At 40.4% G+C, this 27,887-nt stretch overlaps 1 protein-coding gene across 1 annotated transcript in view; it reads right to left on the bottom strand.

Moving 5' to 3' along the window:
* CDH23 (cadherin related 23) overlaps positions 1-27,887 on the bottom strand; it is a 398,194-nt gene that overhangs the window by 231,074 nt on the left and 139,233 nt on the right. Inside the window, exons 7-9 of the mRNA XM_060274909.1 lie at positions 21,863-22,057; positions 20,659-20,787; positions 10,349-10,427 (exon numbers count right to left, since the gene is read on the bottom strand). Coding sequence (XP_060130892.1) covers positions 10,349-10,427; positions 20,659-20,787; positions 21,863-22,057 — 403 coding nt within the window. The remainder of the gene's footprint in view (positions 1-10,348; positions 10,428-20,658; positions 20,788-21,862; positions 22,058-27,887) is intronic.

Genomic DNA, 27,887 nt, shown 5'->3' with positions numbered 1-27,887 from the left:
TATTTGTCTATATATCCCTATTAGGAGTGAGGACATTGTTTGGATCCAATACTACTAACACACACACACACACACACACACACACACACACACACACACACACACACAGCTCCTCAACCCCTTGTGAAACCAGTTGCTTTCTCTGTTGTTCCCCCCAATACTCTCATAGTCTTTCCAGCTGTTTCAAAAGCTGATGTTGAGTTACTGTTTTAATTACTGAAGGCCATTTGTTGGTGAAGCTTTCTGAAATAAAAAAGAAACATTATAAAAGCCATATTTGCAAAGACTGTTCCCGGACTGACACTGGGCCAAAGCAACGTAACACACACTGCAAATTCTCTGCAACACTGAAATGTCTGAGGCACTTTGGTTGTAGCAACAGCCAACATTTTAGCTTTTAGTCTAGTTCTATCTCATGGACATGGTAGAAATCAGATTTCTGGGATGGATCATACCACCATCATAGAATGGATCATACCACTTCAGACTGGGGATTCTCTACCCCTAATCTAGGAGGAGGGTATTGAAAGGTCTGCCTGCTCTTGTGTTAAAGCAACCTCATCAATTAATTTTTGTCTGAGACTCTTCAAGATCTGTCTTGGGATGTTGGTTGGTGGTTGCCAGAGAGAATCAGAATTTCCCTGGCTGTGGAAATTCCCTCCAAATATATATTCACCTGACGTCTTTACTGTCTTTTAGACACTAAGGTATATCCATCCTATCTGACTACTTTTTATAGCCAAAAGAAACCATATAAACCATATAATAAATAGCTAATTTTAGTTAGGTATAATGCTTCTTGTTTATGTTTTATAATGCTTTTTTACAGCTGTTGTTCATTTTAGTTTATTTTAACGATAGTAAAATAATAGATTATTTTATCGATTTGCGAGCTGCCTTGAAGACCGTTGTAGTGGCAAGACACAAGATTTAACAAACAAACAAACAAATGGGTATTTTCAAAACTTCACAGGCTACAGATGAACCAAGGCGTATACCAGGTTAGGTACACACCACTGTATATCAGGTTAGGTATACACCATAGCAATTCTGCTGCCTCATTCTGCTTCAAGTCTAACTCACACATTTTATTTTCACATCTACATCTAAGGTTGTGTGTTTGTTTGATTTAAAAAACACACTCTTAACAACGTGGACAAGAATATCAGGAACATGTGGTGGATGTACCCCAAAGTAAAAGACTTCTGGGAAAAGATTTATAATGAGTTGAAAAAAGTGTTGAAAAGACACTTTTATTAAAAAAACCCAGAAGCCCTTCTACTTGGAATAGTATGGGAGGAAATCCCCCCCAAAAGATATCACCTTCTTTCTGTATGCCACAATTGTGGCGGGGCTACTACTTGCCAAGAATTGGAAGACCCAAGATATACCAACTACAGACGACTGGCAGATGAAGATGATAGACTTTATGGAACTTGCTGAACTGACTGGGAGACTCTGCGACCAGGAAGAAGAGACAGTGGAAGAAGATATAAAATTTAAAATATATTTGAAAAAAATATTGTAACATTTAAGATTCCTTAGGGAAGTAGATCTAGGCTTTCGATGTAAATGTAGGATGTTAAGTATTCTTTTTTTGAATGTTCTAGTGGAAAAAATGTTTTAGTAGTTATTTTCTGAAATTGCCAAAGAAATGAAATTCATATGAAGGGGATTGAGGGAAGTCACATAATGATGTTAATGGAAGTTATGATATTGTAAGAAATGTTTTTGTGTTGTTTGTTGTTGTTTTTTGTTTGTATTTTCTTTTTCTATAAAAGGAATAAAAATTATTATACAAAAAAAGAAAAGAAAATATCAGGAACAGGACGTGACTACTGTTATGTCTTTCCAATCCTACTTTCCACCTACTGTGGTGCTTTTGGAGTTTATGCACTTCCCTCACCCCTTAGACCAGATATCCCCAAACTCGGCCCTCCAGATGTTTTGGGACTACAATTCCCATCATCCCTGACCACTGGTCCTGTTGGCTAGGGATGATGGGAGTTGTAGTCCCAAAACATCTGGAGGGCGGAGTTTGGGGATGCCTGCCTTAGGCTTTATGCAATCATGTAAATTCACCTCCATTCCCACTACAGCATTGTGCAACATTATTGGAAATGTCCTGACAGCGATCATCAGCATGATGTCCCACAGTGCTTTATGCTGCATTTTTCAACTGTGTTTGCATGTGGGAGATAGGCAGGAAAAACTGGCTCCTCCATTTTATAAGGCCATTCATCTGGCTGCTCACTTTCTTTCCAGCCTTTGCTGTAAGGTTCTAAAGTTACAAGTTAGTAGACAGGGGCAATAGTTGTAACACACACCTTAAGTTTTATGACTCCCACATTCTACCGGCATGGCAACGGCCATCTAAATTTAACTCCTCCCTTCATGGTTATTAATAATAGCCTGACTGCCCAACCCCATTTCTGATGTCTTTCCATCACTTGTTGCACCTTGGAAGGTGCCAGGACATCAATCTCTCTTAGCCTGAAGAGCTCCTTAAATGAAAAATCTTATCTAGAACAGGTCATGTTATATAACAAGTCACTAGCTTTGCCTGGGAAATGAAAGATGATGAGGTAGAGTCCCCGGGACAGAGGCTATCTTCATAAATCTGCCAAAAAAGGAGCTGTGGATTACATTACTGGATTAATTATCTGTCCTTCAAAACACAGCCCTGACCTCAGTGTCTGAACATCACCAGCCTAACCCAGCTTGTGAACACAAACAAGGGATTGCTTCCTGTACAGTGGTATTAGAGGGGGCCATTTGCTGGTTGCACTCGAGTTTACCAAAAGGTATTCTGGAAATTTTGCAAATGACCCTCGGATCTCTAGCGTTTTCCAATGCCATGTGGCTTTTCTTAGTTCCGTTGTCCTTTGTGACATTTACCTTTGCTTTCATTTTAGTTGCTAGTCTCTGTATGTTTAGAGGGGTTTTGAGTTGGATGCTGGCTTTATGCTAAATTTAGTGAAAGCAAGGAATCACATGAATCCAGGTTAAGGACAGCCATTTCTAGCTCAGTGCAGATTGCATTGGGGCACATAACTCATCTTACTGATTTGAAGCGAACATCAAAATTAAAGAAACAGTTAACCTTAAAATTAATTGCTCCTTGTGGCACCCACCCGCATAGAATTTGAGAAAATTTTACCATGCCCCTTTGGGACTCTGTCAAGATTTCTCCAAAAATTTCATCTGAAAAAGAACCTCCCAATTCTTTTCAAGTTTTGCTTTATGTGAAATCCAATGATAACCTAGGAAAGTGCAAAAATCTTGCTAATAGGGAAGTGGGATGAATTCAATTCAGTTCACATTCAAATTATGTATGAACCTACATAATTTTCACTTTCTGAAACAATATGCAAAGCAAAACACAGGCATCCTTTGAAATTTGCACTTCTTGGCTTCCTGTTTCCAGCGGTGGGAAATGGCTGACTCCCATACAATCGGACCCTGGCCGTGCCAGTAATTCAGGGCTGATATGGGGTAATTAGCCTTGGCAGACTCCCCAGGGTGGGGGAGGACTGTCTCATAGACCCACAGATTGTCCGAGATTGCCAGCTTGCATTGTGCAAATGGCAGGACACTGGGTCCCAGAGCACGACATGGCCAGCACTCCCCGAAGCCACTCCCATAACCGGGAATATATGTTTTGATAAAATAATTAGATTTGGACAATAAACAAACATAGTCTGGACCGAAGAAGACCGAGAAAAAACCTGCAGAAGTGTACAGTCCCTGGCATTTAAGTTCAGACTTCAAAGAGATTCTCATCATGATGTTTGGATTATGGAAGGATTGTTATGTTCTCCCCCCCCCCTTTTCAATACTTCTACTGTAATTGGTTTTCTATGCCAAGCTTCATTAAGAAACCTAATTTACTTTGAGGAGTACAGATGGACTTCTGTTTATAATTACATATTCAACTGTGCAGATTTACTTGGTTGGAAAGACTTGATAAAGAAAAGAAGAAACAAGATGGCGCTTGTGACGCAGCACAGAAAAATGTGAGTTTCCCCCTGTTTCGAGGGAAGTGGGAGATGCTTGTTGGCTGACTTTGTAATAATTCGAGACAATAATTTGGGACAAAACACACTGCATCTGTTTCCAGAATCTTCATTAAGTGCGAGAGAGAAGGCTAAATGGATGTCTAGCAGCCCCCCTCCTAGGGCCCGGAAGAGGGGATTGTGTGGTCGATCGATGAATGACTTACATCTGTGGAATACAGTTCATTTACATTGCAATATCCAAACAAATGACTAACATCAAAGACAGATTTGGACAACAGTCCAGATGGGAATAACTTAACAACTTAATAATGCGGGAGTTGCTGCATCATTAAACTTCAAACAAAGACTTGGATAACAGCCCGGATTGGAGATTGGAATGAAGCAGGAAAAGTTGCACTGCCAAAGAGTTGGAAAAATATATATTTACAAATAAAGCTGGACTCGATGGATGTAAGGATATATGATTTTGGACATGATTGAGGATCACATAGCCAGGGACGGAGAACTTTAAAGTGATAAAATTGGAATGTGGAAAATAGGAGAACAAGAAGAAGAAGCAGGAATGAGATATTGGAGATATACTTCAAGAGGTCCAGACTATGGGAAGCCCGAAAGAAATTAGTAATCAATAATTTGGACTACAATTTGGTTCCTTTTTAAAAAGTTTTTTGTTTTTAATTGGAATATGATTATATGTTAATTGGCTAATAAAAATGATTTTTTTAAAAAGAAATTTGCACTTCTCTGACTTTAGCGATGCAGGTCTCTAGTAAAGTAATTGTGCAAAATGTGCATACAAGACTAAGGTGTGCATAAAAATGCATATAGTAGTGGAAATTACATTAGAATGCATTGTATTGGGGAAAATGAGTGTATTAGGCAAAATTGCATATAAACATGTATCTTAGAAGAAATATGCTGATGAATTTGTGGAAATGTGGAAAATTGAATTTAAGATTGGAAAAAATGAACAAGTGAGTGAAACTAAAACTGACATATTCATTTATCCCTGCTTGCCAATGAATTTCACTAGTTTTATTACTTTACTATTACTGCACTTAAGATTCTGCATCTGTTTCACCTGAGTAGAAGCTCAAGCCTTCATTTTTAATTTCTCTTTAGGTGAAATTTTAGAGACAATTCTATTCCTCAGCCAAGTTGAGCCTTTTCTAGAAAAGAGGACCTTCAGCCATGTCAACCCATGAAAGGAAAATATATGGGAGTTGATAAGACAATGTGATTGCACACTTGATATCTTTGTATCTGAATCACTTGAGCTTGACCTTACTCTCTTTTTTTTTGAAGTGGTTATGCTTCATCTTCTAGCTTTAATGTTCTTCTGTCAAGTGAAAACCTTGTATTTGTAGAAGGGCTGTATATAAAAAAGTTTCTGCAGTATGTTCTGAAGCAAACAATATAAAACACAATTTGAAAATGTTGGCCTAGAATTATTATATTTTTCTTCACTGCCATGCCTGTAGTTTAACAGAGAGATAATTAATTAAATTGGGGAAATAAAATCATTATTTTTACTTTTCATTGAACATTTCATTTGCGTTTGTTACCCTAAATTTAGCTTCAACAATTGGGGGTGGGGGGTGGGGAGCCTACAACAATCATTATTAATATTGCAGAGTTAATTCCTAATCAAATTCATCAGCTATCTCCCAACATTAGACAGCTTTTATGCACATTTTGCAAATGTTTCCAGCCCAAGCAGAAAATATACTCACTGACCTTTACCATAATAATAGGGGATAATGACAAACTAATTATATATTTCTGGATTGACAAAAACCAAAAATGAAACTTGCCTTTGGTGCATGGATTACTGGAGCCTTCACTAACTAAATAATTGCCTTTTAGAAACATACATACTGGTGTTACGTATCATCTATACCAATAGCGAACTCAACTTTCTGAGTGCTGGTCCTTAGGCAGCCAAAACAGCACCATCCAAAGGCAAGAGGGAAATATGAGTAGACTTAGGTGAGCTACAGATTCTGCAGAAATACAAAAAACAAAAACAAACCTTCCCCCCACAAAACCTTTAAGGTGGTGGTTGGGGAACGACACCCTGAAAGCTGCTCCATGAAGATGAGCATGCTCAGAGGCTATGGAACACTGCCTTACTGTTGGCAGGGATGGGTGATGGTAGAATGCAATGCTGTAGTGTATCCTGAACAGGATCACTCCTCACTGAAATATTTTGTTGCGGGTCCAAGTTGTACACACACTATGTGCTTACTTTCTTCATCCGCATAACTAAAACCAGCAAGTTATTATTCATGTTAGGAGCTGTCGGCGCTAAAACTGAAAACCTGCAGATCTGTGTGCTGCTGCCTTATGCAGTGAGCTGCCAGGTGTGTAAGACAGGATGTTCCCTGAGATACGAAGTGTTCCAAGTGCCTAGAGTAACACCAAAGGGTCAGGCATTCCCACTACCATTCTTGTCACACCACTAGGTTTCTGGAACCCCAGTTGTGGCTTAAGTTCCAGTATTGCAAAAGGACTCATCTTTATGAATTACAAGTCCTCGTATGGGCACACTGACAATAAGCTTGCCACTCGCTCACCTTACTATCTGAATTCGTGTATTTATATATCATGCAGCACTCAGGAGAGCACAGGGCTCTGTGAATGTTCACTGACATCTGGGATGCCCAACTGTACAGCCTGCTGGAGTAAGGAGGCACAGACACTTCCATCCATCCACCCACCTACCTACTCTACCTTTTTCCCTGATGGGACTCAAGGTGGCTTACAGATAAACATTTATTATAGAGGTAATTTTCTGGCTTTTCTGGCTGCACAAAACCAGAATGCATAATAGACCCACAGGCAGAAGCAAAATACACCACCATGGTGGGTAACTAAATTCACCGCATGCCAAAATCAGATGCTCAAACTGCATGTGGCAAAATACGCCAGTAGAAATTCCCCTTTTCCTACAAGAATGCTGTCTACTGAAAACTGTTGAGTTAGTATCAGTTCATTCCAAGCAGATTTCAAAACTGCAGTTTCAGCTTGCAGACACAAGCCAAAAAGAAAATGCAAAACAGCTTAATCACTTGTGGCTTTGATGTATTTTGCATGATTTTCTATGATGATAGGTGGCCTCCCCAATGTGATAGACCCAGGGGTAATGATTAAGTTATTGATGTATGTCAGCAGATGCAATCATGTTTATTATGGCTGTGAGACTGACTCTTACTCTGCAGGCACACAGATTCCCCAGAAGAATGTTCAGGCTATTTTGGCAATAACTCTGTTGGATAAGGGTGATGTGAGAGAATATGGACCATTCTATTGGGCAGATCAAAGACGGTGCTGATAAACAAAAATGTTATAACCAATTCAGAAAATAAGAAATGTTTAAGGAGATGATGCATGGAGAAGTATTGGCTCATGCTAGGGGCTTCACCTGCACATATGGCAGAACTTCCCCACAAGATGTTGATATGTTCTTCTAGCCTTAGGAATGGTCTCACATAACCCCACAACAAAATTTACTATGGTAAATTGTAGTCCGGATTTATTGCATTCAAAATATCAGCTTACTGATATTTGGGTCTGGTTCATATTAACACTAAGCCAAACTATGGCTACATATGCGCAAGCAAGCGTGTGGATACGGGGAGCAAAAATTGTGCTTGCTTTGCTTCTTTCTGGTCCTGTGGCTGCCACACAACCCAGAGGTAAAATATGGTTTGACTTAGCATTATGTGTAAACCCAGGGTTGTTGTTTTTCTCTCTCAAATTATCCCTATGCGCTAATCCAAGAACAAACCTTAACTTCAGCTCATGGTTTGTTTGGAGTGAGACAAACTATAAGTTCAAGTTCACATGTAATGCTAAGCAAAATCATGGCTCAGCTCCCGGTAGCAAAGCAGCAAATAGGAAGAGAAGCAAAGTGGCCGTGTTTTTTGCTCTGTGTACCTACATGTTTGAGCATGCATTGCTTATGTGTGGTTTAGCTTAGCATTATGTGTGAACAGGGCCGTTGACTTCACTATGTAAACATGGTCAATTGACCTTGTCCTTGGATGTAGGTAAAGGTAAAGGGACCCCTGACCATTAGGTCCAGTCGTGATCGACTGGCGTACAGCTTCCAGGTCATGTGGCCAGCATGACAAAGCCGCTTCTGCCGAACCAGAGCAGTGCACGGAAACGCCATTTACCTTCTCACTGTAGCTGTACCTATTTATCTATTTGCACTTTGATGTGCTTTCGAACTGCTAGGTTGGCAGGAGCTGAGACCGAACAACGGGAACTCAACCCGTCGCAGGGATTCGAACCGCTGACCTTCTGATTAGCAAGCCCTAGGCTCTGTGGTTTAACCCACAGCGCCACTCGCGTCCCTGTCCTTTGATTTAGAGCATACGAAAGCAGGTTATGCAAGTGACTTATTTATTAAACTTGACAAATACTTGCGAACAACAGTGCAAAGTTAAAAAACAACAACTTCAGACTCTGAAGGCGTAAAGTTACTAGTTTTATAGTAGCGGGCAGGGGAAAGACTCAGACCACTCCATAGATGGGTTTTTTCTGTCTGATCAGCTCGCAAATGTTGGCTGTCAACTAAGCTATATGATTTTGCTAGGCTGAGATCAAAGGCATAATAGCGGGTGTCAAGAAAGAAGCAACACGCCTCTGCCCATCCTATAGGTAATTTTTTTCACATCAATAAATCATTTTTTCAAGATCAAATATAATTAATGATACTGATATTTTTATATATAAAAAAGCTTTAAAAAAAGAAACTGGCCTCTGTAGAGATAGGGAAACATTGAAAATATTGCTTGAAGCACACCGAAACTTTACAAGTGGTTGTGTGTTTTGAAAATAACACATGATGCTGCAGGAGGAGGAGGAGGAGGAGAGAGAGAATAAGAGGAACCCATGAATTTCAAGTGATGTTGCCCAGCTCCAGTTTTAACAGTGCAGTTTCTACCATGGGTCATTTGGATTGAAGGTTGTGATTGCTGGTCTTTTGGAAGGGCCTGGAGGTTTTATCACCAAGCTGCCTGCCTGGGACAGTTTCAGTGCATAAAATGGATACAGCAATTCACAAATCTTGCAGTTTTGTCTGCATCAAGATTCCATTATTGACAGTTCCCTCCCAATACATACCAAAAGGTGGGTGTGGAGAAACAAACAACAAGAATAAAATCTACACAAGAAATCTACATCACATGTACAAACCTCAAGCCAATTGTAACTTTAAAAAAGCGAGCGATGGTAAGGAGGGATAGTAAAATAGAAATATCCTATTTGGAACCAAGGGCAGTAATGGCAGTAGCAAAAACAAGATAATTCTGCTGTCTCAAATCCAGTTTCTCATAAACAGGTGATAAGCTTAAGTGGCTTATCAGTAAACAAAACAAATAAAAATATGGAGTTCAGATATGAATTTGCAAATTCACATTCTTCAAAACTGAAATTATAAAGATGGCATATTTTTGAGAGAACATGATTAATACTTTATTTTATTTTATTTATTTCAATCCCCTATTTCATCTTCAGACACACTTTTATTGTTCTTGTGTGTGTTCTAGGAGATTTCCAAATTCAGTTCAGATACTTTGAATATTCTTTGTTTGTTACAGAACAGTGAAAAGAAAGTTGCAAAAACATAAATGTTGAGAGTCATTAATGGCAAAACAACAGCTTAACGGCTCTAGCCAGGGATAACAGACACACATCTGAAAACAACATCCTGATTCCTGAAGCTCAGTTCAGGCATAGATAAAAATTAAAACATTCCACTTCTTCACAGATTAATCTCTAGTCTAACATTATGTTTGTCAAAACATAATACAGACACAATTATTAATATCATATGGTTAATTAATTCACACTGCAAGAGTAAAAAATATGGTGGAAAACAGGCAAAAATCGGGATTGTTTTATCAGTAATTAGTCTTCTTACATTAATTTTTGGAAATATAATCTTTTATTTTCAAACTCTCAACTTTTCAAGATACTGCGAGTTTTAGGGTTCTTTTGCTGTTTGATTATGTCAATATCTGTTGGGATGTTGTTGTTTTTATTGACTTGTGTGTGCATGTGTGTGTTCTACAAATATGCAAACTTTTTTTTAAAGAATAGATTCATGGAGCATTTTAAAATGGGGTTGTAGAAGATGTTGCATGCAAAAATGATATGGTTTATCAATAGATGTTATGAAGAGAGGAATTGTCTTTAATGTTCTACTGTGAAAGTCTAACACTTTATAGTTTGGACTGAGTGCCAGGAAGATTGTCACCTGGCCAATTCCTCTAACTTTGCAATCATGCTTGCTCTACAAGAACTCCTTATGAACTCACCTGACACAATTGTGTAGCCAATACCTCTGGGACGTCCCTTGTCCTGGTCGATTGCAGTTATCATACGCACAGTTGTACCCTGTGGACCACAAAGGAAAGAGGGGGGAAAGAGGATTCCAGTTTTTCAGGCACTGTTGAATTTATTTCCATATCATTTATCATTCTCACTAGGCAGTTCAACACTGCATACCCTTGCAATTTGTTTCAGAATCCCCAACTTCAAACATGCTAAATAGTCCTCATGAATGGATCCAATGGCAAGCCCAACTTGTCTAAAGAGAGCATGGACAAGTCAGCAGTAGATGCTGAAATTGCTTATCTTACTTAATTTAATCATGAGCTATTTGCAAGGCACTCAAGGACTACAAAAAGCATCTTGCTGGATTTCCAGAGCAAACTCCCTCAGCTAATGGTAGTCTTTTAATATCCAAGTCTTCCACTCCTACACACCTATTGTACTAAACCTCAGTCTTGACCTGCAACCCTCAAAATGACACTAACCGAACATGACCCATGTGGCATCCATGTTCTTGTGGGCAGGCATGAGAGGAATTGAATGGTGTCTTTTGTTTTTTAAAAAGTACGTGGATGCTCCAACACCATTTCCTTTGTCACTTATCATGAGTCCAAGGAGCTGGAGCTGAAGTTAGGTCACCAAGGTGAATGTGGCTATTAGTGACAGAGCTTTGCTTCTGATTTGGGTCACTTACTCCTGGGAGCTGAAACAAAGAAATCTCAAACAGAGGCCATGGGAGGCAGGTACAGATCTAAAATGCACAAACAACTTACGGACTCTACCTCATTTTTTGCTGCTTCTGAAAAGAACAGTGAGTTGTTTATTTTACTATGTGCTTCCCATGATGAGTTGCCCAATAGTAACTGTCTAAGCTTGTAGTTCCACACATCAAATTTTGCACGGTAATCATTTTCTACTCTTGCCAATGAATGAAGCAGCTCTGTCAAGTAAGTAACCAAGACTTCCTGATCCTTTTTCCCCCCTGCTGCCACCTCCTGTCTCCATTGAAAAGTTACACTCCTTCAATAAAATGGACAACAAAAGCCAACTGCAAGTACATCTGAAATTCCTCACTTTGAACAGCCAGTCTCAGTTTCTTCCTAAGGAGTAGGATATTGGTTAGAGCTGCCTTGAACAATCTGGTGCCTTCCGTATGTTTTGGACTACAACTCTCTTCAGACCCAGATTGGTACCAGGTTGGTAAAGTCTGAGTGAAAAGGTCAGTCAAAGGGTGCACAGAGAAGGAGTATTATGATTCCAACCCAGAACCCCTGGTTTTAAGCCTTCAGCTATGGTGTGTTGCATACTAGTCCAGAAAGTCTTCATTCATGTGGCTAGGATCAGAATGAAACTTCATGCAGGGCTCCGTAACGGTTATGGAGCTTCCACCAACCGCCTGCATCAAAAGGCAGCTCTGGATGTGTAATAGGGAAAGTGCCCACAATGGGGAAGGGAACAGGGAAGGCGATACTTCCACGTTGGCATATGTAGGCAAGAACACCCTCCATCTACAAATCAGAGTTACTGAACTAGAGCCTTCTTTTTCCCCTTAGCCTCTACATCTTTCAGCATAAAAGCTATGAATTTTCTCCTAATGTCATGGTTACTCAACAAATGCCCATATTTACACACATAATAATAATTAATGTAGTGTGAACATATTTTATGGCTTTAGGCTGTTCTGCTTTCCTTTGTTTATTGAGACCCAGGGAAAAGAGGTGTCCATTTTGCCCTCAGGAAAAAAAAATGCCAACAGTGGCATTTGCAGTCTAATGAGACAGCAAGAACACACATCTGCCTTGGCAGCAGCAAACTAACATTGTAATTCATCAGCTGAAGGCCGAAGGTCAGACAGAGTTGCTTCACTTCTATCTCTTACCCAAATATCTTATTAGCCCCATTCTTCTTTATAAGTACTTTTAGGCAGCCAGTTATTTTTTTTTAATCTTGGCATTGTGTAAATTGGTGCCATCGCCAGAAATAGCTACTTCTAATAGACAAATATAAATACACCTGAAGTCTAACAATTTTCACGACAAATGAGGAAGATACAGCTCAGTTATCTCAGTTATAGGCAGAAAATCTGCATTCAAATGTAGGCATTTTCAAAGACATTTTCTCACAAAATATGCATTTCTAAAGGTATTTTATCCTTAAAATGTAATTCTATATACATTTTTGTATGTTTTTTGAGGCAGATATGCAAGATCTGAAGAATAACTATATTTTGGTCAGCGCATTAGTAGCATCTCTAACACACACACACAACAACACACACTTTGTATTTTATACACGTATATACGCAGGCATGCTTATGAAAAAATAAATGTGTTAAAAAGGGTAATTTTTTAAAATCTATGTGAACACTTTTGACAGTCCTTAACCATGCATTCTCATGAATAAATCTAACACAAACCGACATGTGATGGTTACTCACTAGCAGCAACAAAACAAATCCATTTTGTAAGTGTTATTAAAACCTACAGTTTCATATTGGGCTCCTTCAATACTATAGATACAGAAAACTATTTTTCAAAATGTTGCGCTGAAAGTTCTTTGAAGCCATAGACTGTCTTCCAGGCATTTCAAAAGACACTTTACGAATGTGTTCACATTAATCTGAAGACATTAACTATAAATCCTTGGTAACTGACCTTTGAATAAAATACCGTGCTACAACCATGCTACTAACGGAAGGGAGAGTGTCTAAATCATCAACAATGATTATGTTTTCCAAGCCAGTAAATACAGCTAAAGAGGCTACAGGTCACTTACATTTACCATCACTCCTAAGTCTGGCAAGCTAGTTTAGTCAAAATTTAACGTAGCTCAACAGCAGAGTACATTCCTTTAAATGCATGAATTCCTACATTCAGTTCTTGCCATCTCCAGCTAGAGCACCTCAGGTAGCAAGTCTGAGAAACTGTTTTCCTAGGATCTTGGACATCCATTGCCAAATGAAGTACAGTCTACTTGAGTAGTTGGGCCAGTCATCAACTATTTCTGTATAAAGCAGCTCCTCATATTTGCATACACAAACCATTTCCACCATCTTCCTCAGTTTTTAAAAGCTATTTTTTAAGAAAAATGTTTAGTGCCGTCATATGCAGCACTCAGTTCTGGATAGAACATCTATAGCTAACTGCTCAATTTAGCCACAATAACCTTCAGAACACTGTCGTGAACTAAGTTTATATACTGACATTCAAAGGCATTAGAATCCCCCAGTCCAAGGCTTAGCTGTTTTGCAAAAGCGTTAGTTCTTTGTGGAATCATTTGCCACTTTGTAAGCAAACAGCAAATGTTCCAAAATATCACGATTTACTTAATTCTCGTGCTTACGGTACTTCTGGTGCGAGATACTCATCATAAGATTATTTTATTTTAATGTACTGGTTTCATGACAAATTCTTATAAATGCATCCTGAATAGTAGCAGCTGCTACATGTCATGTAAGATGAAAGACTTGAAAAAGCACAAGACCTCTGACATGATCAGGGGTATACTTTGCTAAATGAAAAGTGAACATGGTACTCATGACTTAGGAGAGATTCATGCAGTTGCATTTCCTTATAGCAAGAGTAGGGAACTTCTAGCAGGTAGGACTTCAGTTAGCCTCTTCCAGAGCCCCAGCACCATGTTTCCGAACACCTCCCCTTCTACAGTTGTTTTTCCTGCTGCTGAGATGACCTCTCCTTGGGTGACCTCTCCTCTTCATGTTCTCCCCTCTGCTGCTCAGCAGACTGGCAGGTAACACCTGAGTAGCAGGGAAGCAGGGGTGGGGCTGGCTGCAGAATCCTGCTGTCAATTACTCTCTTCCTGGAAGCCAAGCAATTTGCCAGTTAAGACACAGCTCTCTATGTTTGATGGGAATGGAATGTGTCTGCACATGAATGGATTTCAATGTGTACACTGTATCCTTTTTTTAAAAAAGTAACTAATAATTTATAGGAGCAACCATTTGATTTTTCCTGTATTCATCATTATTTGACTATGTATGCTTGCTTTTGAACTTTGATTTGATCTATTTTTGATAAGTATTTTACACCATCTTACGTATATTGCTTAGATATTCTTAAATTTTGATTAAATGGTCCATATCTTCTTTTAAAAAAAATTAAAAAAGAAAACTGTTAGAAGATTCACACAATCAAGATCAGATATTATACTATGAATAGATCATATAGTAATCAAATTATACGAACAAATTATCTATTTGTATTACCTATCCGTTATCATATGAGCAGCTTTATATCTCAAAATATTGAAAATCCAAATTTTGTTGGTGGGGGCAGTAGGTTCCTTACTAACAAGAGGATTCCATTTACCATGAAAAGCAAATAATATATTTTTATAGCAAATGGTCTCTAGTCTTTGAATATAAGGTCTTTTTTCCAAAATGAGTTAATTCTCTTAAGTTGTGGTTATCTTTATAATATTTTCTAATACCTTGTTTGGAGATATTCAAGCCATGAGGATGATTTAGACCCTCATTCATCTGTGAATACCATCATTACACCTGAAGAACCTTCTTGCTTTCAATAGTTTAATGCTCCTACCCACTCTCAGTTCTATATAATCTATGACTGATTTCAATGAGGAGCGATTTGGGCTTCAGGACATCTTGCAATGATCCCGAATCTTCAATCGGCTGGAAAGAATTCAAAAGGGAGACTACATAAAAATTTGAAAATGGCAGTGAAGAAACTAATACGCAGGAAAAGAAATAATTCTGCATAAAACAAGATTTAGTGAGCCTAACCCCAACGCGCTACCCTTTAATTTGTAATTCCCACGGGAGAGGCATGAAGTTCTGGCATCTCATTTGTAAACTGAAGTGCTCCTACATTCCAAAAGCACTGGGTGAAACCATGGCCTATCTGACAGTTCACTCATCACTTGTCAAAAGAGAGAGCGTAGCTTAGAATGGTAAGTGCCACAAACCGTGCGGCACATTTCAAAAGGAAGGCAGCTGCTGAGCAGGGTGGGTTTAGTGATGGCGCAGGAATAGCAAATGGTTTGTAAATATTTATGGGGCAGCTTTACCCTAACAAGCCAAACCTTTTGTGGCCTCCATGTGTTATGATCACAGGCAGAAATAGCTTAGTACTCTTGGTTCGCACTGTAAAGGAGGAAGGGCTGTCCTCTCTGAATGACCTTTGTGTTGAATCCAAGGTCATCGACACAGGGTACATATACTCATGGATCAAGGAACAGTGTAGTCCTGTGCATGACTCCTCAGAAGTAAATCCCATTGAGTTCAAAGGGAATGCACGACTGGGGTCTTATTTGCGCTCCCAAAGAGGGAATAATAAGTTCATGTATGCTGCTGCAGAGAAAATGCACTAGTTCTCATTTACACCTGGACACCTGGAAGTGTGAAAAGTAGATTGGTAGGCAACTCACACAATGTCCATCAGGACTTCATCTTAATATGCAGCAACCCTTGGTTTCTCCGGGTCTTATCTGCATTCAGGTTTGCTTTTGAAAACAAAAGGGAACCCCGGTCATTATAACTATTTTTCTGAGGATATTCTGTATATCATCATCAGCCGCTTACCTGCTGCTCAGCAGAGCAAGCGGCTAAGCAGAAGTGCTGCAGATAAAAATAGTTTTGAAGAGGAACACGGGAAAACCCTTCCCTCACAAGGCACAAACGAAAGGGAGAGATTGTGGAACCTACCAAACTCTTCTGCTAAAATAATACACATCTGCTTTAAAAATGTGTGTGTGTGTGTGTGTGTGTGTGTGTGTGTGTGTGTGTGTATTCTTCACCATCTTCCTTTTCCAGGGAAAGGGAGAGGATGTATTATAGATCCCCTTTAATAAAATTTTGAGCTTCTAATAAAACACTCACAGTTAGACTAAAATATTATAAGGAGGAATTAACGGAGACACACTGAGCCTCTGGGGCAGGGACAGCACAAATAAACTCTGTTTCTTTAACACAATGTGTTTTCTTAAATGATGACCTGGGGGAAGATGTTATCTATTTGTTATAGGGGCAGCTGCTATGCCAGAATTAAAACAGATCACCCACCGTGATCACAAAATCTATAAGGGTGTATATATGAACCGGGGCACCAGCTTTTCCCCTTGCAGATTAAAGTCCCGGGACAGCAAACTGGGGGTACTTTCTATTGTGGACTCAAAATTTTGCAAGGGAACAATTGCTTAACTGGTTGGTTTTTCATTGAAACAGGAACCACCAAGTTGTAAAAGGTAACCAGTGCCTTCCTAATGGAATGGATGCTGTCTTATCGATTGTCAACACTCCTATGCTACAATGCAGAGTTGTGCTGCTGTCACTAAGGATAATGGTACGACCAACAGGGCATTGCTGGTTTAAGGTGTTACTATGAAGGTGTTACTACACCAAAGCACCTTAACAGCCTGCGGCCAGTTTTCTTGCGGGGTCGCCTTACCCTAAATAGGATCACTCAACTGCCTCAATCTGCAGAATGGCAACTGTTACAGGTGCCACATAACAACTCATTCCACACTTGTAATGAATCGATCTTTTCGTGTAGCAGCATCTACACTCCTGCCTATCGGCATTGGGTAGGCACCTTCGCTGTACACTTTCTGGCACCTGCTTAAAACATTTTGTTTAGGCAAATCTAACATGCAGAAGTTACATGCACTTTATTAGTTTTTAGCCACCGTTGATTTTAACTGCCCTTTTAATATTTTTAAATAGCTGTTTTAAACTTTTTTTAAAAATAGTAACTTTAATGTTTTATTTTATACCGGTACTTTTATAAACTACTCAAGGGGCTTTCTTATAACCAAGCAGTATATAAATTCTGTTAATCCATCAATTTCCCCTTTATCTGCTTGGACACTGTGTACGTGCACATGCATGCATTGGGTTTACACAAGCAGAATCGGGAGTTGTATAGCCCTCAGAATATCTCACATTTTAAGAAAGAAGGCACATGCAGATAAATAGCCTGCAATTTCTCTCCCCCCTTTCCTGTCTGTTATATCATGTTTAGGGAGGGAAGGAGTCACCAAGGGCACATGAAAAGTGTTTTTGTGTTACACCACAATATTCTTGTTCTATAAAAATGAAACTATACCATTCCTTCCTTCCTTTCTTCTATTATAGGATTAAGGACTTAAAAGGCAAACTGGAACCCCATATCGCAGCAGGAGGAGCTGGGGGTGGGGTGGGGAAGAGAAGGGTGCTGAAGAAAGCAGCCATAGCAGATTCCAGAGGCAAGAAATCCTATTTCGCACTCCTTAATTCCAGTAAAAGGGCTGATAGGAATCTGCTTGCAGTAATTTGTTGCAGTTTATCCAGTTCTTTTCCTTCTGTCGGCTCTTCAGTGACAGGCTGGGTGACATGCTGTTACTCGAGTGAGGAAATTAAAATTTGATGCAATAATCCCAAAAAGGAGGATTTTATTAGGTAATGTATAAAGTTTTAGATTAGGCGCACCTGCTTGATACAGAGATAGGAGAAAAAAAAAACCAGGCACGCTGCGCACCACTGATAAACAGAGAGAGAAATGTAAGTAGACAGACTTAAAAACAATCACTAGAGTCCTTTCCTGACCTTTGTTCAGGCTATTAAATCAGCATAAGAAGGAGCACCTTTCATGTATGAGAGGCCTGCATGTGCAACAGGAGCAGATAACCATATTAACACAGAAAAAGGCACACGGAGCTTCAGAATTTAGCATCAGAAATCCAGTAGCAACCAATGTGGAAGGGAAGAGCCATGGAACATGCAGTAGGCATGGTGGTGGCAAGACTGGGGCTATGTGAATACACCAGCTGGAGCATCAGGTTGGTACAGTGGTACCTCCGGTTGTGAATTGGGATTTGTTCTGGAGGTCCGGCCAGATCCTGAGGTTTCCGCAACTGGAGGAGAAGCGGTAGACCGCTTCTGCGGGTTAGCCGCTTTCGCAACCTGAAGTTTACCTTACCCAAGGGTAACGTAAGCCGAGGTGCTACTGTACTTAACAACCTGCCTTCTATCAGGCCATTGGTCCATGTAGCTCAGTAGTGTCTACACTGACTGGCAGCATCTCTCCAGGTTTCCAGGCAGGTATCTCTCCCAGCCCCAACCTGAAGATGCCAGAGATTGGACATGGGACCTTCTGAAGGCGAAGCAGATGCTCTCCCACCAACCTATGGTCCTTCCCTGATTCACTACCTCCCTGACTCGGTACCACCCAGGTGAACTGTGGTGATGCTAGAGTCAGGAGTGCGGCTCTGCCCAAGCATACTAGGAAAATCCATTTATGACAACATTCATCATCCAAATTCAATGTTGGTATATACTGTATCTATACTGCATGCACTTCATCCTAGCAAGTTCTCTATACAACACACATAATGTAGTAGGTCAGGTCAGGATAGAAATGGCACACCAGTTATTTTAGGCATTTCTATTGCACTTGTAAGCTTAAAAGACTTATGCTCATGTAGTATGTACTGAGACTACAACATGAAAAGCGGTCCAGATAAAAATTTTCAGCAAGCTATTTCATTGCTGCTTTTTTTAAAAAAAGAAAGCACCCTCCCACTGATTATTTCTAGATAAAGGAACCAATAAAGCCTCATAATTTGAGTGAAAATTATTCATTAGTGTTTCTGGATATGTTTTACATCTGTCCACTATTCTCAGAAGCACTGAGCCAATTAGGTTGCAGAAAGAATTGGCCGGAGATACAAGCCAATCCCTTGGAGATATGAAAGCATTCAAAGCATCTTGAGAGGGAAGATAGATAAGAATAATAATTCAATGCTGTTGTTTTGGCGAGAGTTTTTTTTTTGTCAGGTTGAGAACAACAGAGGCAAATGTCAGCATGCACAAACAATTTTATATTCCTCTGTGAGCTCTCTCTATTGACTTCCCAAACAGTTCCCTAGAGGAAAAATACATGTCATTGTACATCCTCGATCCATCAGTCACATAGAGGACCTTCTCTGAACATTTACCTGTTTAACAGACTCCAAATGACAGCAGAGAACATGATAGTATAAACTCAGTATTACCCCAAGAAGAAATAAGGCAATGCACTGGGTCAGAATTCTTATTTTCACATTAATTCCTTTAGACTAGGGCTAGTCAAAGTGACCCCCACTTGAAGTCATAACTCCCCTGACCCCTAACTCTGGCTGCAACTGATGGGAGTTGGCTTTCCCTGCTTTAGATTGCTATTTGGATCAAATTAGAAAGGGGGAAAGACAAATTAAGGTGTCTTATAAACAAACTTGAAGACTGTGTTCTTGAGAAATGTTTGTATTTCACGATAGACACAAATCCTCTCCAGGGCTCCCCCTGCCCCACTACAATGTCCTGTATAAAAAAGTGTGCTGCTTGACATTAATTGTTATGTATGTTACCGAAAGTGTCAATAGAAAAGGACCATTTAGTTCCAGACACTGCTATATTGTCATTTAATTTGAGAGATATTCCTTCTACAGGCACAAGGTCATGCAGTGAAGGTGATCCAGTACATAATCTTAGATGCTAGTGGGGATTTCCATTTCTGTAATACCATATCATTCTTCTTTCCTTCTTGTTATTAATGTACTAGGCAGGGGTTTTTTTTCCACCTCCTCTACTGCTTATATTGTCTCATGTGAAGGAAAGCTTTAATATAAATCTGGAACGATGTGTGTGCAGTTCCTACGACCATCTGCATTAATCAGTGACTTCCCTCTTCTCCAGCTACTTGTCAGCCTTTTAAGTTAAGATCAAGTGCTTTATTGGTCAAATATTTAACACACCCTTTAGGAAACTAATAATTTTCTGTAAGAGGTCCGGAATCGCTTATATTTACAACATCAGCGGCTGTGGTACCTTCTTCTAGCCTACAGTTCTGAGTTGGTACATTATTTGGATAGTGAACAAATGTTTCTGCATTATTCAGAAGTGAATACTAACAAAAATAATTACGGTACTTTGCACATATCTACAGCTGAGCCACTTGTCTCATAGTGGTTTCTCCCTAACAGAGTCCCATCTGGAATGGAGAAATCACTCTCTCTCCTGTATTCCCCACTTTGTAGGGTACTGTATTCCAGTACCCTACAAATCTATGTTCAAATCAGACGTAAAAAAACATATCAAAAGACGTTCCCTCCCATCTTTGAAAGTACAGCACCTATTTTGCCTTGTTCTGATATCTGCTTCCTCTCCTCTCTGTTCCAGTTCCCACTTCCCCTTCTTAATACAACAAAACTGCAGACAAAAGAAGATTCAATTGGGACTATGTGGAAGACATTCTCAATAGCTCTCTTAATACTTAACAAGATGCTGATCTAAAGCTCTTACCGGAGGAGAGTTCTCATAGATGTTTGTACTGTATGGCAGGTTGATGAAGATTGGGTCCATATCTTGCACATCTGTGATGGTGATCGCTAGATTGGCCAAAGTAGAAAGTGGTTTGGTTTTATCTTGGTCCTTAAAAATGAAGAGAGGGAAAATATTGAAAGAGAATTAAACAGAAAACCATGAAAACCATTTCCCTTTAACATCTTTTCATTTCTGTCTCCTACAGTAAAGTTCTAGTTGTAGAAATGAACCTAAAAGCTGCCATATTTATTACGATTACGATTTACCCACCCTTCACCCTATGGCCCCAGGGCAAGTTAAAACAATTAAAACACAATGTTAAAATTCATTTAAAACAACTTACAATCTCAAAAATAAAGTTGGTCTATATGGTGTCAAAAGACAGGCCACAGACATGCGTCTTCAGCATTTGCTGGAGGTGATATAATGAAGATTCCAGACACATTTCAGTGGGGAAGGAGTTCCACAATTTAGGGGCTGCCACAGAGAAGACCCTCTCCTGCCCCTGAGCTTCTGATGGTGGTAGAACAACCAAGAGAGCCCCTTTTGCCAGTCTTAACACCAGAGGGGGTCTTGTAGGCAAGGAAGTGGTCTTTCAGGTATTTGGGACCTGAGTCATTCAGGGCTTTATACATGAACATGAGCACTTTGAATTGGGCCCAGAAAGAAACTGGCAATCAGTGCTGCAGTTTTAAGATTGGGGTTTAAGCGATATCTAAACAGAACTCCAGCTAGTAATCCGACTGTTGCAATTTTGGGCCAACTGAAGTTTGCAATTCATCTTCAACGGCAGCCGTATGTGGAGCACACTGCAATAATTTAGTCTGGGAGTTACTAGAGCATGGAGTGCAGTAGCCAAGCCATTTCTGTTCAAAAGGGCTGGAGCTGGGAAAAATCACTCAAAGCCACTGCAGTGGCCTAAGTCTCCAGTGACAGGGTAAAATCCAGGAGCACCCCAAGTGCGAACTTGCTCCTTCCAGGGGGAGTGCAACCTGCAGCCCCGCCTCTCAAACCTGAGAACTTGGGACACATAACACCTCTGTCTTTTCAGGAGTCAGATTCAATTCATTGGCCTACATCCAGCCCATCAGATAATGGCAGTGTGAATGGAAGATCTCTTCTCCTTGCTGCAGATGCTTTAAGATTTGTCTAGAACAATAGAAGCAGGAAGCCTCCTACTCACTGTAGCGTTGACCTGAAGTTGGTAGGCCTGCGTGACTTCATAGTCCAGGGCCCGGATGACTGACACGATGCCACGCCCACTGTCAATGGCAAAGAAGTTGGACGGAGGCTGGAAAGAATACAGCACACTTCCACCTGCTCCCTGGTCTGGATCTGTGGCATTCACTATGAAAATTGGAGTTCCCACTGGTGTGTTCTAGAAAGAACAACAGTTTAAAAATTAACGTTATTTTTTTTAAAAAAAATTACACGTGCTAAGTAAGCACAAGTGCCTATCTAGAACCACATTTTTCATTAAAAGGCGAAAAGAAAAATAAGCCACCATGGATTGCATTCCTGCAGGAGAAACATTACCCAAAGATTCCATGCAAACATTTTATTTCTGCTGTGTCTGTATGTAATATAGTGATGAACTCTGGAATTTTTCACTACACCATTGAAGGAAATTCTGGAGTGCCAGTTGCTCTTCCTGGCAATCTCCATAGCCACACCCCCAAATCTCTATACCCTTTCTCCAGTCTATAACATGCTAATGGAATTTTAACCCTTACCCATGTACTCTAATGTAACTGGCCTCTTCTTCTGCTTAGCTTATTTGATGGGTTTCTCTCTGAGAAAAGGTCATTTTTTTGGCATGCAGAAGATTGGCAAATAGTTACTCGGGAGATGGTATCATTGTATTTGCTGTGCTTCAGTCCTGCTCCACTACACCAGTGAACTTCTCTTATGCTCACAGATATAAAAACAAACAAACACAAACTGTATAATCTGTGAAACTTTGCTATGCACAGGTTGTCATTCTACTGTAAAAAAACAAAACCCTTCTTCAGCGCATAAGGAAAGATAATGCAATTGAAGGATGTTTTGGCAAGAATCTTCGGGTTCAAGAAAACCCCAAACATTAGAAAAGAAAAGCTAAGGATCTGTAAGGAGCACAACCTTCTTATATCTGGTAAATGTCCAAAGGTCCATGATTCTGTTCTGCTGTTGAAGTTAAGTAGACTTGCCCCCCATAAGCTACATAAGTGCATTGCTCTGATGTCTTTGGAGAATGGGATATCCAATATAAAACAAATAAGTAACATAAACACAGAGCATTCTGGGACCTCTTAAAGGTAAAGGTAAAGGGACCCCTGACCATTAGGTCCAGTCGTGACCGACTCTGGGGTTGCGCGCTCATCTCGCATTATTGGCCAAGGGAGCCGGCGTATAGCTTCCAGGTCATGTGGCCAGCATGACAAAGCCGCTTCTGGCAAACCAGAGCAGCACATGGAAACGCCGTTTACCTTCCCGCTGTAGCGGTTCCTATTTATCTACTTGCATTTTGACGTGCTTTCGAACTGCTAGGTTGGCAGGAGCTGGGACCAAGCAACAGGAGCTCACCCCGTCACAGGGATTCGAACCGCCGACCTTCTGATCAGCAAGCCCTAGGCTCAGTGGTTTAACCACAGCGCCACCTGGGTCCCTGGGACCTCTTAAATAGGCAAAACTATGTCAACAGCAGCCAGAATGGCTCCCTTCCCTCATTGCCCGGGTTGGGGCTTTGCTGTTTTTCTCAAAATGGCAAGCAGGGCAGCCGTACACTCATCAATCATGGTGCTCCTGTTGCACTTTGATCCTTGTTGACACACTTTACTTGTAGGCAGGTAATGGCAGTAGCTGTTGTGCATGCCCCTGGAGAGGGGTGGGGAAATAGATGCCAGCAGAGGAGTGAGTAGTGCTTTGGCACATGAGTTGATAGAACAAGTTCAGCATTTGAGGTACTGCTTTATACACCTCCACTGAAGGGCTGCAGGGTCCTCTTGCTGGTAGCACCAGCTTTGCGAAAAACCCAGAAGACCCAGGGAGGCCCACGAAGCTGCAGAAGTACCTTTAGGCACCAGGCTAAAAATCCAACTCTTCACTCGGTCCCAGCTCCTAGCAGTTCGAAAGCACGTCAAAGTGCAAGTAGATAAATAGGTACTGCTCTGGGAAGGTAAATGGTGTTTCCGTGTGCTGCTCTGGTTCACCAGATGCGGCTTAGTCATGCTGGCCACATGACCTGGAAGCTGTACACCGGCTCCCTCAGCCAGCGAGATGAGCGCTGCAACCCCAGAGTCATCTGCGACTGGACCTGATGATCAGGGGTCCCTTTACCTTTACCTTGCCAGAATCAGTTCACTTGCAAATCTAGAACTTTCTGCCAGCTTAATATCTGTACCAATCCAAACACACTTTAGCATCATTTTAAAGCTAGTTTGCTTCTAACAAATTGTATGAACTCTACTCATTCTCTGAGAAGAGCTTAATTACTTTTGTCATGCTTTACCCTATCTGAGTGTTAAGACTCAAACCATTACAAATTAACTATTAACATGGAGGAAAGGAGGCATTACAAATAGTGGCAGACTCAGATGAGGTCTTGGGTGCATTGTTCACCATAAGAATAGTAACAATATTCAGAAGGATAAAGCTGCTCTTGGTTAATGCACATAGTCCTCTTTTTGACATGCAAATCTGCTCTGGTCACCAGTGATTATCAGCCTTGCTGGCTGCAAAAGTGAAGAGTTGGATTTCAGCTTCATTGTGTTTCATACAAAAGGCCTTAATGTCAGGCTTTGAGGAGAATTTGTTCTCTAACCCCCAGGCAGTTCAGACTAAGCGCTGGGGTCACAAATGTCATACGGGTTTGGTCCTTATTTTGTCATACCAGTAGATGAGAGAGCACCTTACAGCAAAGATTTTTCTCACTTTTAAACTGTAAGGTCAATTGATCATCTCCTATTTGACCAGATTTCCCTTTTGGTTTTGGCCTTAGAGGGGAAAATATATAAGAACAAGGCTTGAAACATAAACCTTTTTTTATTTAAGTTGTATGTACAGGAGAGAGTCTTTTGCATTCGTACAGTGTTTATTAAAAAATGATATGCTGCTTCAAACAAACAAACAAACCTCTTAGAGGTGTACATAAAACAATATAAAACATTCTACTGTGTATTTTGGAAAGTGGCTTGTCCGTTTGGATGCCTCTAGAGATATTGCCATCAAGCTTGGTACGAAGGTTCCTGAGGTGGGGGTGGCAGTCTTTGTCAATGCTTTGCACACTGGCCACCATTCTGAATCAAGACGGCAGACCAAAACATGACTTTGGCGCAACTTCACTCATTTTTTGGCATAGGTTTGCATGTATAGGGACCCATGTTCAATCCCTAGCATCAGCAGAGCTGAGTTAGACATATGTGAGAGTACTCAGAGTTGCAGTTTTATAGCTTCTTGCGGGGGGAAAAAAAAAGCTTTTTTGGGGGGATATAATAAGCCACAACACCCACAAACACTTCCTCATTGACATTACTGTCAGGATCAAATCCTTAGGCATATTCACCACTGAAGCTGCCCTGATCACAGTCAATGAAAAAGACTGCTCATGTAAAAACTCTGGATCACAACCTACCTGATTAGTTACAACTGTTAACTTGACAAAAGATAGTGATGTCAATGGAAAACGTGTCAATAACAAGTGCCTACATCTGTAATATTTGCTTTCTGAATAACAAGAAAATTGCTTTCCCCTACAATGAAAACATACTTAACTCTTTCACAGACATTCACGTCTTAGTGCCTCTTTACATATCCTGCTGTAGCTCAAAACCTATGTCAGACACCATGTAACTGAGACAAAATCTGTACTGGCATTTACATTTTTTGCACAGTATTTATCACTGTAAATGTCTTTAGACTGATAATGTTTGCACTTAACAGTGGAAAATTCAATGTAGTCTTGCCAGAATGACTTGAGTCAACACTAGAAACATGCAAAGGTACACAACACCTTGCTGGAAAATTAAATGTCCAAATATACTTTGAATGTTGTAGATAACCAGAGGGATAATTAAGCACCTTATAATCCTCACAGTATTTATTTTCTAAGTGATGATCTGCAATGTTTAAAGTATATTATAAAACCCCATTCTTAGTGAGGAACCTCCTAATCTTCCCTTCTAATATGAAACTCAGGTAACTTCATGCTGATCATTTTGGAAATAGAACAGAGCCACATTCAAACTAAAGAGAATTGCAGGGAACCCCAATGCATTCATTAAGGGAACCCCAATGCATTCATTCTGAACCTCCCTCACACAAAAAGGGGTACATTTCCCCCAAAACCTGTTTTTCATCCTCCTCTGTGATTGTCTTCGTATGTTCTGGTTAGAGCTCATGTGAGATGAATTCTTTCTTTAAACCGTTATTCTGAGACAGACACTGGCATGGAGATGTCAGCAGCTACTGCCACACTAACCTAAAGCAACATCCTGGGCCGCTCTCTCAGTCCATCTCCTATCAGCCCCACAAAATGTAACTGAGGGAAACAGGATAAGAGGCTGCTCTGAGACATCATTCCCTCTAATAAGACACACACACCAGGGACACAGTGAAACATTTAGTTGTATGTCCCATTTTTATCTGCCTGCAGCCAATAATCAAGTCCATTAACTCTGCAAACATGTTAATGGCAAGAATGCAGTCCCAAGAACCACCTGAGACTTGGTGTGGCAATCCAATGTGTTAAGTTATTGCAACCTTGTTCATCCTTGAAGTGGGGTGGGGAAACAGATGCTCAAATGCTTAATTTTTGCATCATCATCATCACCATCAATAAATACATACATAATGCACCATTCCATCAAATAACTTTTTCACTTGTGGGGCACATGAGGGGGCTCAGCTCCCCTCATCTAAGGGTACAGATTGTAAATAGTGGAAACGTCCCCAACTTTTGATAAGAATGTTGTACATGAAGAGGATTGCCATATTTCAGAAAAGTGAAAATCTGGAAACAAAAGTTGCTGAGCTTTTCTTTTGGGGGGGGGGCAAAGTTGTTCAGCTATTTTTAAGGAAATGCGCCGAAATCCAAAATCTAGACTTCTGACATAGGTGGACATACGTCTGGATTTTCCCAGACATTTCAGCAGTTTCCGCCGCCCGGACATTGCTTCCGACTGCAGTATTCCAGTTATGTCCAGAAAATTCTGGACGTATGGCAACCCTAACATGAAGGTACTTAATCCACAGAGACTCTTCACCAAGTGTCACCTCAGGAAATAGATGGAGTGTCATATATTGCCACCTTTCAGCAAACTTCTCAGAGCCTCTTCACAAGAAAAGGGGCTTGGGGCTTCCAGGGACAGAGAGAGCTCCGAGTTGCTATCTGCTCCTGCCTTCCCTTCCCTGCTGCTGGTCCCATCCTGTAACTGGAAGTCATTTTGGCTTCTATAGGAAGCACTGGGAGGTTATTAATTATGTGGTCAGAGTGGAGACTATCCCATCTGCTTTCTTTCACACAGCTCTGAAGAACTATGAATTGGACAGATTGTGTGTCAGGGACCCAAGTCCTTCCTGGGTCTGCTGAATTACCTGACATAGGGAGACCTCCAAGTATTGCCTTGGTATTTTGGAGCAGGAAGCCCTGCTCTAACTAATGTGAAATACATCAGGGATTTACTAGAGAGGATTGAATCCAGCAAACCTCTACCATGAATAAATTGGACTTCAAGAGCACAACAAGCAGCTACTGTACAGAAGCTATGTCAGTGTATAGAAACATTAAGCAGGCGGGCACAATAAAGACGCCGCTCAAAGAATAAACCTCTGAGCAGAACAGATCAGCACTGCGCCTTTAAGAGCTCTCCACCGTATCAAAATCATTTCACGGGCCACGAGCTGCAGAACACCTAGAACGTGACTCATTCCAACAGTCTCATCCAACTGGCCTAATGCCAAATGCCCATCTGTGTGAAGGAGAGATAGCCTATATCATGCAAGCTGACTCTTCTGTAACGGGATAAGCATTAGATGATAATAAAGTTGAGGGCATAAGGAGGAAGATTTTTTTTTTTAAAAAAAAGAATTTCCCAGCTGCCCATTTCATTAAAAACAATCAGAAAATCATTTTGGTTTTAATTTTCAATTAAATTCTTTCCAGGCACTTAAAATCAGTCAGGGTGCTCTGCTGTAGGTAATAATTGGTTTTCAAAGATACCTAGCATCAA

Source organism: Zootoca vivipara, chromosome 5 (assembly GCF_963506605.1).
Source record: "Zootoca vivipara chromosome 5, rZooViv1.1, whole genome shotgun sequence".
Lineage (NCBI taxonomy): Eukaryota > Metazoa > Chordata > Lepidosauria > Squamata > Lacertidae > Zootoca > Zootoca vivipara.
This window is presented reverse-complemented; position numbering and strand designations above follow the sequence as displayed.